Consider the following 16,180-nt stretch of genomic DNA (forward strand, 5'->3'; position numbering starts at 1 on the left):
TGATGATTCATCAAAGCTCTAGTTTGATGGACCAGAGCCATTATACAAGTTTAATAAAAGATAGTTTATAGGTAAATGGCTCTAACCTGAAACAGGCGAGTGACGCCACACTCACAAGCCACCTCCAGCAGTATTTGTTTCTTAGTTTTGTAAGTTAATTGACTAAGGGAAATTCTTGACACTTTTTTTTCTTGCATTGCTATGATTCCAAAACAGCCAAGCACATGTTTTTTTTCTGATTTGTGGAGAAGCAAATGTCACCTCTGGGCTGAGCTCCTGCCGTGTTTTAGCCCAGAAGTGATATAGCCCAGGAGTAGTGCAGAAAAGGATCTGGGGTTACAGTGGGTCACACACTAAATATGAGTCAACAGTGTAACGCTGTTGCAAAAAAAGTGAACGTCACTCTGGGCTGTATTAGCAGGAGTGTTGTAAGCAAGACACGAGAAGTCATTCTTCCGCTCTACTTAACACTGGTAAAGCCTCAACTGGAGTATTGTGTCTAGTTCTGGGTGCCACACTTAGGAAAAGATGTGAACAAATTGGAGAAAGTCCAGAGAAGAGTAACAAAAATGATTAAAGGTCTAGAAAACATGACCCTCGAGGGAAGATTAAAAAGATTGGGTTTGTTTAGGCTGGAGATGAGAAAAACTGAGGGGGGCCAAGCGACGAAGTGGGGATTTTCCCTTGTTATGTTGTATGTGAGCCTTTGTGAGTCGTACTGTTTGGCATGAATGCTGTGTGTGCCTCAGTTTCCCTGGGTATTGCACCAATGTCTAGCTGGTGGGAATAAGCGTGTGTGACTTTTGCGGGGTTGCTCCAGCTGCCTGCAGGGATGCTGTGGCCGCCCCTTCGTAACCTGAGACCCAGGAGGGGGATGCGACCAGGTGGCTCTTGGCCCCAGAAGCGAGACAAAGGCTGGAGGAGGAGCAACGGGCAGGGCAGGGGCCAGGCAGCTGGAAGCGAGTCAGTCTCAGCTGGCTTGGGGCTCGGGGGGAGGGCCAGAGCGCTGGCTCTGAGCTCCCCTCCCTCCAAGATGGACTTGGCTGAAAGTTACTGATTTCTGTGCTAACAAGTTCTGCCCTACGCTGTGTTCCTGTCGACTAATAAACCTTCTGTTTTACCGGCTGGCTGAGAGTCACGTCTGACTGCGGAGTTGGGGTGCAGGGCCCTCTGGCTGCCCCAGGACCCCACCCGGGGGACTCGGTGCAGGAAGTGCACGGTGTGGAAGGGAATGCTGAATGCTCCGAGGTCAGACCCAGGAAGGCCAAAGCTGTGTAAGCTTCTTGCCCCGGAGACAGTCTGCTCAGAGAGAGGAGGCTCCCCCAGAGTCCTGACTGGCTTCGTAGGAAGTAGTTCCAGAGCATCGCCCCGGTGACTCCGTGACAGGCCATAACAGTCTTCAAGTACATAAAAGGTTGTTATAAAGAGGAGGCGGGTGATAAATTGTTCTCCTAAACCACTGAGGACAGGACAAGAAGCAATGGACTTAAATTGCAGCGAGGGTGATTTAGGTTGGACATTAGAACAAACTTCCTGTCAGGGTTGCTAAGCACTGGAATAAATTACCTAGGGGGGCTGTGGAATCTGTCCGTGTGGGGTTTTAAAAACGAGTTATACAAAAACCTGTCAGTGATGGTCTAGGTGATACTCCTGTCTCAGTGCAGGGGACTGGACCAGATGACCTGTCAAGGCCCCTTCCAGTCCTACACTTCTGTGATTCACAATGGAGTTATAAGCCACTCAAAGGAAAGGTTTAAAATGGGATACAATGTGAAGGGCTGTGGGGTGCCTTGATGCCTATCCAGCCAGCTTGCCATACAATAGATTTAGGTGGAACTTTTTAATTAGAAAGTTTTTGCTCTGCCCAGGATGGCCCTGTAAGGCCCTTCATTGTCAACCATGTCAAGACTCTGACTGCACTACTAAGCACGGCGATACTTGGACTCTGGAACTATGTTTGTGATCAAATTAGGGGACAACAGTGTAGTAGTGTCTCCCATCTGGATGGCTCAGTTCTTCACTGCTGGATCTAGCCCCCTGCATAGAAGGTCTAAAATAGCCTTACCTATCTGCAGGTTTCTCAGCCGGTCACTGTCAGCTCAGCTAGCCACATAATCTCATGCCAATGTGTATAGCTGGGCCTGCCCTGCGGTGCTTTCCAGCTACGTATAGACACACCCACCTTTGTGCACCTGACCCCTTCTCGTGTGCCACCAGAGAGTGTTCTATTGACAGGGCTTTTCTCCCGCTCATCTGCTGCTGTGTCCAGCAGCCGTTTACCAAAGGCTGTGGCAATCTGAAGTGCCCATCAGGCAGGTATCCATGATGGGACGATTCTGGGATTTCTGAGCTGTGTGTGTGCAGGTGCCGCAGCCACTGAGGCAGCACGGGATGTCTGCAGACTTTCCCGGAATCTACTGAGAACAATAAGTGGTAGATGTGGATGAACAAACATGGCTAACGTGTGCCCAGGGTGGCTGCTATGTTTGTAGACTTAGCGTAACAGTTCTAGGTTGTTTGAGGCTCAGATTGATAGATTCCAAGACCAGAAGAGACCATTGTGATCATTGCATAGCACGGGCCATAGAACTTCCCCCAAATACTTCCTAGAATACGTCTTTTAGAAAAACAGCCAAATTGTCAGTGACAAGAGTCCACCGCAACGCTTGGTAAATTGTACCAATGGTTAATTACTCTGTTAAAAATGTATGCATTATTTCCAGGCTGAATTTGTCTTATCTTCACCTTCTAGGCATTGGTTCATATCATACCTCTCTGCTAGATTGAAGAGCCGATTATGAAATATTTGTTTCCCCATGAAGGTACTTACAGACTGTGATCAAGTCACTCCTTAACCTTCTCTTTGTTAAACTGAATAGATGGAGCTCTTTGAGTCTATCACTATGGCTACGTCTACAGAGCGGGAGCGCTTTGAAGTGTGAATGTGGTCACACGCGAGCGCTGGGAGAGAGCTCTCTCAGCGCTCCTGGTAATCCACCTCCACGAGGGGAGTCTCGGAGTGCTCGGAGTCTGTCCACACTAGCGCTTTAAAGCGCTCAAACTTGCTGCGCTCAGGGGGGTGATTTTTCACCCCCCCGAGCCAGCAAGTTAGAGCGCTATATAATGTAAGTGTAGACAAGCCCTATAACGCATGTTTTTTAATCTTTAATCAAGGACCCCTCTTCCTTGATCTGTGGGTACCAAAACAGGAGACAGGATTCCAGACTGGTCGCACCAGCGCCAACTATAGAGGTAAAAAAACCTCTTTACTCCTACTCACGATACCTATTGATGCATCCCAGCATCGCATTAGCTGTTTTGGCCACAGTGTCACACAGGAAGCTCATGTTCAGCTGATTATCCACCACCACTCCCATCTTTTTCAGAGTCCCTGCTTCCCAGGAGAGAGTGCCCAATCCTGGAACTCAACAGTGGGGTTGGGGATGGGCCTGCTTTGAGCAGGGGGTTGGACTAGATGACCTCCTGAGGTCTCTTCTAACCCTAATCATCTACAATTCTATGAAGTGTGGTTGTCATGGGGTCTATATACCCCATGCTGGTTCAGCAGCCAAAGGGTTAACAAAGCACCTGCCTACCTGCTCAGCCAGAGCTGATTGTCAGCCCCACAGAAGTTATGAGGATTAAAGGGCTGCAACCAGGAGAGTGGGGCTAGGGCAGCTGCCCGAGAGAGGATCCCTCCAGCAGACTGGGGAGGTGCTGCCAGGCAAACCAGCCCACCAAGGAGGGAGAAGCAGGACGGGAAGACTATAAAGGTAGGAAGTAGTACGGGACTGAGGAGGACTGGTTCGGGCTGTTTCAAACAAGGGCCCTGTGCTGGAACCGGTAGAGCAGGTGGGCCTGGGTCGGGGCGCTGGATGCAGAGGGGCCAGGCCTGCCCACTTTTTAACATGGGCGTAGTAGCCTCAGGCAGGTGCCAAGTGCTGGCAGCAGCTGCTGCACTTTGCGGTAGGGTGATCAGCTCCCCTGCCACGAAGCGCAGCCCCTGCTAGCGGTGTCAGCCTCTTCCCGGAGGGGGGGGGGGGCTGAGGTGGGCCTTAGCCCCCCTTTGCCACTGGGCCCTGCTCCTCCTCCTCCCCCTCAGATCCTGCCCCCTGGCCTGGCCAGAAGCTGGAGCTGGCCTGTGGTAAGAGCTGCCCAGGGAGCCTAGGTCACTGTGGGGAGCCCCAGACCCTTCACCTGCCCTGGGTGGTGTGCTCTGGAGGGCCAGGACATGTGCTGGGGGCTGCTCTAAGGTGCCCCCACCCCGGGCAGGTGGAGGGTCCGGGACTCCTCACAGCCGCCCAGGCTCCCTGGGCAACTCTTACCATGGCCCGGCTCCGGCTTCTGGCCTGGCCAGGGAGCGGGACCTCGGGGAAGAGGAGGAGCACGGGTTCCAGCGCTGGTGGGCCCCCCACTTCTACCCAGGTTCCGGTGCGCCTGGCCTGGGTTCCCCTCCCTGCTCCAGGCAGAGACTCTTCAAGAAGAAGCTCCTGACCCCAGGGGAATTAGGTCTGGGACAGATTATGGAGTCAGTCCTCGACAAACGCGAGTTGGGTGTGGTGGCACAGGAGCGGATGGAGCCAGGTTGCTGTAGCTCCCCATCCTGCCTCACAATGATGCTAACAGACAAGGAGCCCCATATTACAGTGGCTGCATTCTTTGTTCCTAGCTGTACATTTACATTTAGCTGTATTAAAATGCCCATTGTTTGCTTGTGCCCAGTTTACCAAGCGATCCAGATCTCTCTGAGTCCGTGACCTATCCTCCTCATTAGTTATCACTCCCCCTGTTTTTGTGTCATCTGCAAACTTAATCAGTGATTTTTTTTTAATGTTTTTTTCCGAGTCATTGAGAAAAATGCTAAATAGTGGAGAACCAATCCCTGCAGGACCCAACAGGAAACACACATGCTCGATACTGATTCCCCATTCACAATTATATTTTGAGACTTCTCAGTTACTACATATTAAATGGATTAAAAACTGGCCATGTTAATTTTATATGGGTCTAGTTTTTAATCAGAATGTCGTGTGGTACCATGTCAAACGCCTTACAGATGTCTAAGTATATTATGTCAATACTATTACCTTTATCAACCAAAATTGTAATCTCATAAAAAAAAAATCATTAGTTTGACAGGTTCTATTTTCCATAAATCCATGCTGATTTGCATTAATTACATTACCCGCCTTTAATTCTTTATGAATCGAATCCCGTATCAGCTAATCCACTATCTTGTCCAGGATCGATGTCAGGCTGACAGGCCAATAATTACCTGGGTCATTCTGTTTACCTTTTTTTAAAAACTGGGACAGCATTAGCTTTCTTCCAGTCTTCTGGAACTTCCCCAGTGCTCCAAGGCTGACTGAAAATCAACATTAATGGTCCAGTGAGCTCCTCAGCCAGCTCTTTCAAACTCCTGGATGAAAGTTATCTGGACCTGCTGATTTTAAAAGGTCTCACTTTTGTAGCTGCTGTTTAACATCTGAGATTCTAGTGGAATTGTCAAAATCTAAGGCACAATCTGGCTACAAGCACAACAGAAGCTGTAGGGTAGACAGGGTCTAAGGCCAGTTGTATTAATTTAGATGGAATATGTGGGCCCAAAGAGTCAAAGGAGATAACATAACCCTTTCACTGTCCAACATTAAACCGTTTTAAACAAGGTTCAGGATTTGGTATACAGAGACCTCAGCCTGCCTGGCAGCATGGCCAACACCATTAAAAATCTTTTCAACTTTTTAATTAAAGATACAGAAAAGAAGGGGGGAAATTAAACCATTTGAAATGTAAAGTATTGAATAAGGCTTTCATTTTACCAACAACCCTTGTTCCCTTTCCCTTTAGCTGGAAAAAAAACCACCTTGTTTGATAGTTATTGGGAGTGGACCACATCCACCCTGACTGAAATGGCTTTGTCATCACTGGTTCTCCACTTGTAAGGTAACTCCCTTCTCTTCATGTGCCAGTATATTTACGCCTGTATCTGTAATTTTCACTCCATGCATCTGAAGAAGTGGGTTTTTTACCCACAAAAGCTTATTCCCAAATAAATTTGTTAGTCTTTAAGGTGCCACTGGACTCCTCGTTGTTTTAGCTGCCTAAAAACCTTTGACCCCAGGCCAGTGCTTTAAGGAGAGAATTTCAGACAGGAAGTCCATGGGGGCGTAGAACTCAGGTTTTTCAGGGCTAGCTCCCTATCCAGCAGACCAGCCTCTCTCTGCTGCATTCTGGAAAAAAGAGGCCTCTGACAGATGGGAGCAAAACCAAGGCAGCCAGTTCTCTGAGACTCCAGCAAATGGTCCCAGGATGGAGGTCATGGTTGACAGCATGAAAAGCAGCCCAGAGGTCAGAAAGGCTGGAGACTGAGAGTCAGATGAGAGATCACGTAACTCCCAAGGGGTGGCAGGTTCTACCCCGTGCTGGGTCATAGAGCAATGGCTGCTGGGCAATTTTAACTGAGAACCATTTTGTTACGTCATTTTTTGTTCAGAGTTTGAGAAAAGGAAGGAATGAGGAAGTGTCATAAGTATCAGATTTATTTGTGCCTCAAATTCTTAGGGTTTCGGCTGTATCCAGGCCAATTCCAGAACAAAGAACAGAAACTGCATCAACGGAGTTCATAAAGTCTACGATTATTGTCATGATTTGCATTATTCACTGGGCACCATCTGTGTGCTCAGCACTGTTCAGAATAGGCCAGAAAATCCAGTCCCTGAGCCAATGCATCTAAGCTGTGTGACTCTGGATAAGATGGCTCAGATATTTAAGTATGAAGTGTATAGTTACTGTCCACACTGTGATGTTTATATGTATGAGTGGAGGCACTGAAGAAGTTTTAGTCAATTAGGGACTAGAAGATTTGACACTCCAACTTTCTTTCTAAAGGAAGAGCTGCCCAGAGTTCCTGTGCCTGTTTATTTTCCTTTCCTGCCTGCAGTGGCCCTGATATACACTCAGAAGTCTCCATTTTTTTCTCAACTTTAAAATATAGAATTTTCTTGGTGTTCAGTTTTAAATATCCTCCTGTGAGAACTGCAACTCAATCACTGTAGTGTTATGTTTAAGAGCCTTCTGGAAAGGAACTAGCCTTTAAACAGAAGTAAAAGCAGTATTGTCAACTCTCATGATTTTGTCACGAGTCTCATGATAATTGTTTTCCTTAAAGCCCCAGCTTCTGGAGTCAAGTGGATATGTGATGATTTCAGCCTTCGTTCTTAAAGAAAAATGAAGTTTCTAGTCCTCGTGGCTATGGAGAAAGTTTAAAAATGCGACCCCAGTGCACCCTAAAGGCTCAAAAAACAGAAGGCAAATAAAAAGAACCCCAAATCTGTTGTTTTTACATAATCACATGATTTTAAAGTCAATCTCATGATTTTTGGTGAGCCTGATTCATGATTTTGGGACATTTGGGATTGGCAATTGTGTGAAAGTGACTTGAAAGTGTCAGTTTCACTCCTGTTTAAGGTTAGTTTCTAGTCTATTATTTGTAGTGAGGTAACACCTCTAGAGCTCCAGGCAGGTGCAGTATAAACTCATGGGGCCTTGCCCTAATAGGATGTTTCCAAAGCTAAATGATCTAGTCCAAACTTGGTGAACTGCAAAAAAGTGATAGAAAGTCATCTAGATTTTTCTACAATTGTTTTGATTGTTGTATTCAAGAGTTAGTAACAAAGAATATACATTAAAATTTTAAACCTAACCAGTGTTACTTAAGTGACACAAGATGTGAGAACATGTTAGTATTAGAGCTGAGTGGCTCTAATATTGATTACATCCTCTTTTTTATATAGGAATTAGATACAGTGCTCCTGTCCGCTAATTTCTAAGTTATCTGCAAAAAAACCCTAGAGTTTTCAGGTGCTGAAGTAGCCCTTGGAACCATGGTTAAAGTTGCCCCGCGCCCTCCCACCCCCCAACCAAAATCTGAAATGGCCCCTGGATGTGAGATTACCAAACACAGAGCAAGGAGCTAGTAATATTTCCAGGAGGCAATATCGTGTAGGGATCAGGGCAGGGGCTAGGACACCGGACTCCTGGGTCCTCTCCTTCATGGTGTGATGTTTGATAAGTCACTTAACTTCTCTGTGCCTCTATTTCCTCATCTGTTACATGAGGCTAACCCTACCCACCTTTGTGAAGTACCCTGAGACTGTCATGAGAAGGCACTATGAAAGTCAAAGTATTACATGTATGCAGTGTTGTTAGAGCCATGTCAGTCCCAGGGTACTAGAGGGACAAGGCGAGGGAGGTAATATGCCCAACTTCAGTTGGTGAGAGAGACAAGCTTTTGAGCTTACACAGAGCTTCTCTTCAGGTCCAGGAAACATACTCAGAATGTCACAGCTAAATACAAGGTAGAACAGATTGTTCAGCATAAGGAGTTAACACATTTCAAGGGATCACTCAGGGTGAAGTGGCCTGTTAACACCCCTCCAGTCTTAGGGAGGAAGGGGGAGAGGCAGCTGGGGGTGTTAGTGGGTTATAGATTGTTGTAATAAGCCATAAATCCAGTGTCTATATTCATATCCAGCAAAGTTATGAATGTAAGCTCCAGGTACATCTTTTGAAAGTGTTATACAGATTTCCTGAAATATGTGTTAACCACTTATGCTAAATAATGATTTCTTTGCTACTGCAAAGAAAGTGAGTACCATACTTAACACCAATGGGTGAGCATTCTCTAGAGGTTAGAGCAGCTGACTATGGCCCAGGACCCCTCGATTCTCTCTGTGGCCCTGCTACTGACTTATTGATGGACCAAACATGAGTCATTTGCTCCCTCTGTGCCTCGGTTTACCTATCAGTAAACTAAGTCTTGCAATAGTGTTATGAGGCTTTACTAATTAATCTAAAGCTGTCCGACTTGCTGCTGTTGACAGAAACTTTGATTATTCAGAGAACAGATTTGTTGGAATCAAGAAGCAGAATTTGCTGTTAATCATTTACCATCACCACTCTTCCTATCAAGGATTATTTACACGATTGTCATGTAAACCACTGTTATTTGTGGCTAAAATAACTTTTTTTTTATTTCCAAGTCACCTGTAAAGCAAAAGTTAACTGTAAATGCCAAGCAAATTCTGGTATCCGCCTTCTCTTCAGGGCAGGGACTGGCCTTACCAAACTGTGAGGAGTATTGCAGTTCTGTCAATCCCATCACCAGGTTTTTTCTGCTTTGACAGCAGGAAGGTAACCTGTGAGCAACAGTTTAAAAGTGCTGTTGCTATAACAACGGGTAATAGGATTAGACTTGAAGGACTCACAAGGAATCTAATAGTGGAGTCTGTATGATAATAACTAGGAACTCTTTCATAAAAATCTGCTCCAGTTCCCAGTCAATAGCAAAACTACCAGTCACTCCAGTGGAAGTAGGATTGGGCCTTTCAATGTCCATCTTGTGCGAGGATTCAAATATTTCCATGTCAAAGGATAGAAAGCTACAGGGCCAAATACTGGCCCCAGCTGTAGCCCCTTTCCACCATTCTGGGAGTGCAAAGGGGTCAAAGCTCCCCTAGTAAAGGATTCCTCCAATGTGAAGGGTTACTGGCTGGTAGATTGCTGATGTACCCGACTCTACACCATCCCTTCAAAACTCCAGCATAGGGATCCATAGATTCCGAGCCTGGAAGGGAACATTGTGATCAATCAAGGGTATGTGTATCCCTGGGGGTGCGCAGAGCTCTTCCCGGGGGTACATCAACTCATCTAGATATTTGTTGGGTTTTACAACAGGCTCCATAAAAAGCACTAGCGAAGTCAGGACAAACTCAAATTTCATATGGACAATGACTTGTTTATACTTCTCTATATACTATACACTGAAATGTAAGTACAATATTTATATCCCATTTGATTTATTTTATAATTCTATGGTAAACATAAGAAAGTAAGTGATTTTTTTCAGTGATAGTGTGCTGTGACACTTTTGTATTTTTATGTCTGATTTTGTAAGCAAGTAGGTTTTAAGTGAGGTGAAACTTGGGGGTATGTAAGACAAATCATAGGAACTGCCATACTGGGTCAGACCAAAGATCCATCCAGCCCCGTATCCTGTCTTCTGACAGTAGCCAATGCCAGGTGCCCCAGAGGGAATGAACAGAACAGTTAATCATCAAGTGATCCATCCCCTGTCGCTCATACCCAGCTTCTGGCAAACAGAGGCTGGGGACACCATCCCTGCCCATCCTGGCTAATAGCCATTGATGGACCAATCCTCCATTAACTTATCTAGTTCTTTCTCAGACTTCTGAAAGGGGTACAGTAGTCTGGAAAGTTTGAGAGCTACTAATGTAGTCTGTTCTCCTGTTTAGCACAGGCCATCCTCAAAATAATTCCTAGGGCAGATCTGTTAGAAAAACATCCAGTCTTGATTTCAAAATTGCCAGTGATGGAGAAGCCACCACGACCCTTGGTAAATTGTTCCAGTGGTTAGTTACCCTCATTGTTAAAAATGTACGCCTTATTTCCTGTGTGAATTTGTCTAGCGTCAGCCTCCAGCCATTGCATCAAGTTATACCTGTCTCTGCTAGATTGAAATCTCCGGAGTAAATATCTGTTCCCCGTGTAGATACTTAGACTGTGACCAAGTCATCCCTTCACCTTCTCTTTGTTATGCTGCATGGAGTAAGATCTCTGAGTAGATCTTAGATGTATGGATGGTGGGGGAAATGGCTGGATCTTGTTGTGCTCTGACAATCCCTGGCTGATGTAATGGCTCTCGGAGGCTGTTTATAATCTGTTGGCTGCTCTAAATTATGCCAGGAGCTGAACAAATCCATAGCAACCCTGGAGATCAGAGGGATGCAAAAGTAGCTTGCAGCCGCCTTTTCCCTCTCACGCCCGCTGTGCACCAAGCAAAGCTCTGAACAAGCTATTCAAACCACCTGAAATCGGCATCTCTTGAAACCAGGATAATCCCTAAAACAAACCACCCCCCTCCCTCTCCCAGGCAAAGTCTGTTCTATAAAGGCTCTTCTCCCTCCACTATCATTGTGAAAAGAGATTGGATCTGCCGGATGCCCTGAAAGCCAACAAGCTCAGGCTCTGTGGGATCCCAGGGAAACGAACCTCAGCTTCTGAAAGATCCACTCCGGCCAGTCTTATTCAAGCAAGTAGGCTTTAGTCACCCAAACAGTCCCATGATGGACATGAGAAAGGGTGGACAGCTCTTAAACACATGGGCATCGGACAACGCTGGACACATGACCTTAGAAATGTTTCACATCTCTTCTCATTACTGCTCCCCACACAGCCTCCAACAAAGGTGGATAGAAAGTTTCTCTGAGAAATGAGATTATCTTCTCCAGTTTTCAAATGAGCCGTCCACATACTTTAAAACTGTCAATGGTATTTCAATCTGAAACAACTGACATCTGCACAATGTAAACAGGAACATTATTACACCAAGTGATATGATCTTTACCAAAGAGTCAAGAAATGCGTGCCAATAATTTGACTCTTCCAGAGTCAAATTAATGCTAAAAACAAATTTAAAATGTAATTGTCAGGGATCCCCAGGATCAGTGCTCTGGGCCCAGCTTTAGAACAGTCTCTGGGAGGAGCCCGTCATGGGCCAGACCTCCTCGGGCTCTCACTCTTCTTCCTGAGTAAGCCACGTAGCTTCACTGCCTCCTTAGACTGGCCCTCTGGGACCTCCCGCATTCCTGCTTCTCATCCTGAGCTCTGAGTCCCCCTGAGACAGACCCTGAGGGAGGCTGGTACAATCTGAGGGAGCAATGCACTTGGGCCACTATCTGCAGTGACACTCAGCCAGTGCTGTCACGCAGTAGGGTTTATTAGTTGACTGCAACACAGCATAAGAAGTCCTTGGTTAGCCTAGAGCAGAGGTGGGCAAACTACGGCCCGGGGGCCACATCCGGCCCACAGGACTGTCCTGCCCGGCCCCCGAGCTCCTGCCCCGGGAGGCTGCCCCCAGCCCCTCCCCTGCTGTTCCGCCTCCCCCGTAGCCTCAGCTCACTGCGCCGCCGGCGCAATACTCTGGGCAGCAGGGCTGCCTGCTCTTGCCGGGCAGCACAGCTGCAGAGCCAGGGCCTGACCCGGTGCTCTGTGCTGCACGGTGGCGTGGCTGGCTCCAGCCGGATGGCATGGCTGCCTGTCCTGGTGCTCTGGGCGGCGCGGCTGTAGCACTGCCAGCCACCGGTGCTCCAGGCAGCACAGTAAGGGGGCAGGGAGCAGGGGGGGTTGGATAGAGGGCAGGGGAGTTCGGGGTGGTGGTCAGGGGGCAAGGGTGTGGATAGGGGTCTGGGCGGTCAGAGGGCAGGGAACAGGGGGGTTGGATGGGGCAGGGATTCCGGGGGGGAAGTCAGAAAGGAGGGGGGTTGGATGGGGCGGCGGGGGGCAGTCAGGGGCAGGGGTTTCGGGGGCAGTCGGGACAGAGAGCAGGAGGGTGTAGCGGGCAGGGGTCCTGGGGGAGCCATCAGGGGACAGGGGGGTTGAATGGGGCAGGAGTCCCGGGAGGGCTGTCGAGGTGAGAAGCAGTCAGACAGGAGGTGGGGGCCGGGCCACACTTGGCTGTTTGGGGAGGCACAGCCTCCCGTAACCGGCCCTCCATACAATTTCGGAAACCCGATGTGGCCTTCAGGCCAAAAAGTTTGCCCGCCCCTGGCCTAGAGAAATGAAGGTTATAGCAGAGTCCATTCTGGTTAGCCCCGAGAGCCCAAAGCTCTGTCACTTAGTCTGACCTGCTCTGTCAGATTCTCAGCCCCTCTCCCCGCTCCCTCCCCGACTCCTCCAGCAGCCAACTCCCACCTCACACACCCAGGCATTTGTTCCAGAGCTGGAAAAATGCTGCTTGGCTCCCTCCAGAGAGGTGGGGCAATCCTTAGTCTCGGTTGCCAGGTTTCAATGTCCCGGTGATGAATTTGCCATTGTCATCACGGATTCTCCAATGATACGGGGATTAAGGCCCACTTAGTCCCAGACCGTGAGGTGCTGCTCACATCTGTGTCCTAGCCTGCCCTGAGAGCAAACAGACTCTTTTCACCCACTAGGTAACCATGCAACATGGACGGGAAACTGAGGCACACAGCAGCTTCATAAAAATATCTCAAAATATTCCCATTTTGTCACATTAATACAATTAGAATTTTTAAAAGACTTTGCAAGACCAGTGGAGGCATTTGTGGAGCCACTCTGCACAGCAGCCAAAGGCTAAAAATGAGATGTTTTGTCCTGTTTTAGGCCCTGACCTTTCAGTGAATCCATCCCTTTGTATACTCTTCAGAGCAGAGAAGGACCGCGTTTGCTCCGTCTGTTAAGTGGCATGCACCTGTATGTAAATCATCAGTCATTGCCTTTGAAGGCTGTGTGGAGCTCTTCTCTTGCCTTGGAGCGCTGCTCTCAGGGTATGTCTACACTGCAGTCAGCAGTATGTCTACAGCTCAGGTAGGCATCCCTGCCCTCGCTTTAATCTAGCAACACAGCTAAACACAACAGTGAAGATGTGGCGGCACAGGCTTCAACGCGGGCTAAACAAGCCCATTGGAACCCTGGGTGCTTATTTGGATTAACAGCCTGTGCCGGAGACCATGCCCCGGCACCTTCACTGCTCTGTGTCTGTGCTGGCTCGGTTAAAGCTAGGCGGGGTCTGCCTATCTGAGCTGGAATCAAACCTCCGAGGGCACTGCAGGCATACCCTCACTTGCCAACTGATTAAAACTGATTCCACACAATTTCATTTCCATTTATTTAAATATTAATGAAGCCCTTGACAGACTGTACATTTTCACTTACTGTCCAAAGCTAAACTCCAGGCTGTAGACCAGGGGTAGGTAACCTATGGCACGGGTGCCGAAGGCGGCACACGAGCTGATTTTCAGTGGCACTCACACTGCCCGGGTCCTGGCCACCGGTCCGGGGGGCTCTGCATTTTAATTTAATTTTAAATGAAGCTTCTTAAACATTTTAAAAACCTTATTTACTTTACATACAACAATAGTTTAGTTATATATTATAGACTTCTAGAAAGAGACCTTCTAAAAATGTTCAAATGTATGACTGGCATGCGAAACCTTAAATGAGAGTGAATAAATGAAGACTCGGCACACCACTTCTGAAAGGTTGCCGACCCCTGCTGTAGAATTTTGCTACAGAACACACTAAGACTATTGTTTCAGGCTGAGAGAGAGATAAGAGGAAAGACAGTGACTTACCATTTCATTCTCCTCTCCCTTGCTGAGCAATGCATGGTGACTCTTGGCAAACTTTTCCCCCATGAAATGGTGTTTGCTCTGGAGTCCTAACACCTTCAGGACAGGTCTTCAGGGTTAGAATCACTTCTTTGAACTGAAGTGATTAATTACCTTCCATGCTAAGGAACTCCTAAGTGCACACCTTTCTTATGACACTTCCAATATTCTGAGAAGGCAGCTCCTCCCCATCTGTAGGGGTTTTTTCAGGTGTATATGTCCTTCCTGTTTCCTCTTTGCTGTTTTTGTTAACTGAAGTTGCTGCTTGGAAGGAGACTTCCCACGTACAAAGCCGGCTCAGGGTGGTGGAGGAAGAAAAAAGTTAGATCTGCTGCTTGTCTGCCATGACTTGACTTCCAATCACAGCTCCAGTAACACAGCAAGCACTGCTGGCAGGCAGCCTTAAGGGGAGGGCAAAAGGAGAATACTTCACCTTGAAAGATTACGGGATTTATTTGGGCTAGGGAGTGTGCCTGAGAGAGAGAGAAGCAGGCATCATTATTATTCTATTACATACTGAGCAACCTGTCGAAACGAAGGGCCCAATCTTGATTACATGCTATTCAATGGGAGAACCAGGACTGGGCCCTACCATTCCAAACCACAGCCCTCATCTATGCAAGTGGACCCAGAGTCTAACCATGCCAGTCAGCACATAGGATTGGGGCCCATATCGGGTTATCAGTAGTGTCATTATTTATTATTATTAATGCCGAGAGTGTTTCAGGTCTTACAGCGTAACTAGATGAAGCTCTGGGCCCCGATCCTGCCCTTGGGGACCCTGGAGTCTTCAGTGCTGCTCATGGGTGGATCTGACTGCAGCACTGGAGCCAGGCCAAGAAAGCAGGCACGGGGGCAACACACCAATTTCCCCCTCCCTTTCCTTTGTCTCTTGGATGGTTTTAATTGCCAGCCTTGCCTCTCCTGCCCTTCCTTTGCCTTCTGACTTGCCTTGTCTCTTAATTGTGCCCAATACTTCTTCTCAGTCAGTCTGGGTAACCCTCACTTGGTTTAATTATTCGTCCTGCCCAGTGGGTTTTTTTTTTTTTAGTCCCTTCCCTCTTCCTTGTTTTCACGTTTGTTTTAACAAGCAAAAGATCAGATACTCCGGTATGGAAATCTGGGGAGATAGGAACTGAGCCACAGAAAAACAAGCAAACATCACTCCTCTATGTATTGTAATATGGCTGAAACCTTATGTCAGAATCAAGAGTTTCCCAAGATATTTTATACTCACTAGTGTTTTATTCTCATCTGAGATGGGCCCAAGATAAGCCCAAATCCAAATATCCCCAGCACTGGGCAAGTTCTGGTCCAATGTCGTGCTTCCTGAAGTGAAATGGCCAGAAGATTCAGAGGAAGAAAAAGAGGAGTGGTGGAGAGACGGAGGCCAGTCCGCACTCAGAAAATTATTGGATGCTACCTGTGACAGAGATGGCAATTTCCTGCAATATGCTTGAAAAAAAATATTGAATTAAGTTTGTGTCTCTAGAGTCTTTTTGTATTAAATGCAAAGGTTATTTATTACTGGGAGCCAGGATTGTATGTAACTTCTCTAAGGGGGGAAGTGTTATGATCTTCACAGGACTGCTTTGCCCAGTGAGTCAGAAGAGTGGACTTTTGGGGCAAACACTGTCAAGTGGTTTTCTTGGGAATCTCTAGGGGGAGGCGAATGCAAATTTCCATCTCCAGTTATGCAAAACTCAGCTTTTTGAAGTTATGCCCAGAGGAGAGAACCATTGTATGCCGATTACCTGTTCTTGGAATCTGAAGATCAAAGGCGCAAGCGGTATAAAGGAAAGATGGAACTATTTATGGATGTGCTGTTCTGAGCATTGGATGTTATGAACTTGTAGAAAATCCTCTGTGTGGGTTTGAAGGACTGACCCCTGCCGAGCCTTTGTTGAAGTTGGTGATTATCTCTGGTAAGCTTATCAGCATGCATGTAGGTTCTTCTAGTGTTTCTAATG

General features: G+C 47.3%; 1 protein-coding gene across 1 annotated transcript in view; it reads right to left on the reverse strand.

Moving 5' to 3' along the window:
* Positions 1 to 14,237, reverse strand: part of LOC112119735 (probable cation-transporting ATPase 13A4) — a 65,403-nt gene extending 51,166 nt beyond the window's left edge. The window contains exon 1 of the mRNA XM_024218523.2: positions 14,175 to 14,237. Coding sequence (XP_024074291.1) covers positions 14,175 to 14,237 — 63 coding nt within the window. The remainder of the gene's footprint in view (positions 1 to 14,174) is intronic.
* Positions 14,238 to 16,180: the final 1,943 nt, after the last annotated feature.

This window comes from Terrapene carolina, unplaced genomic scaffold, assembly GCF_002925995.2.
Source record: "Terrapene carolina triunguis isolate 2854851 unplaced genomic scaffold, T_m_triunguis-2.0 Scaffold88, whole genome shotgun sequence".
NCBI classification, from domain to species: Eukaryota; Metazoa; Chordata; order Testudines; family Emydidae; genus Terrapene; species Terrapene triunguis.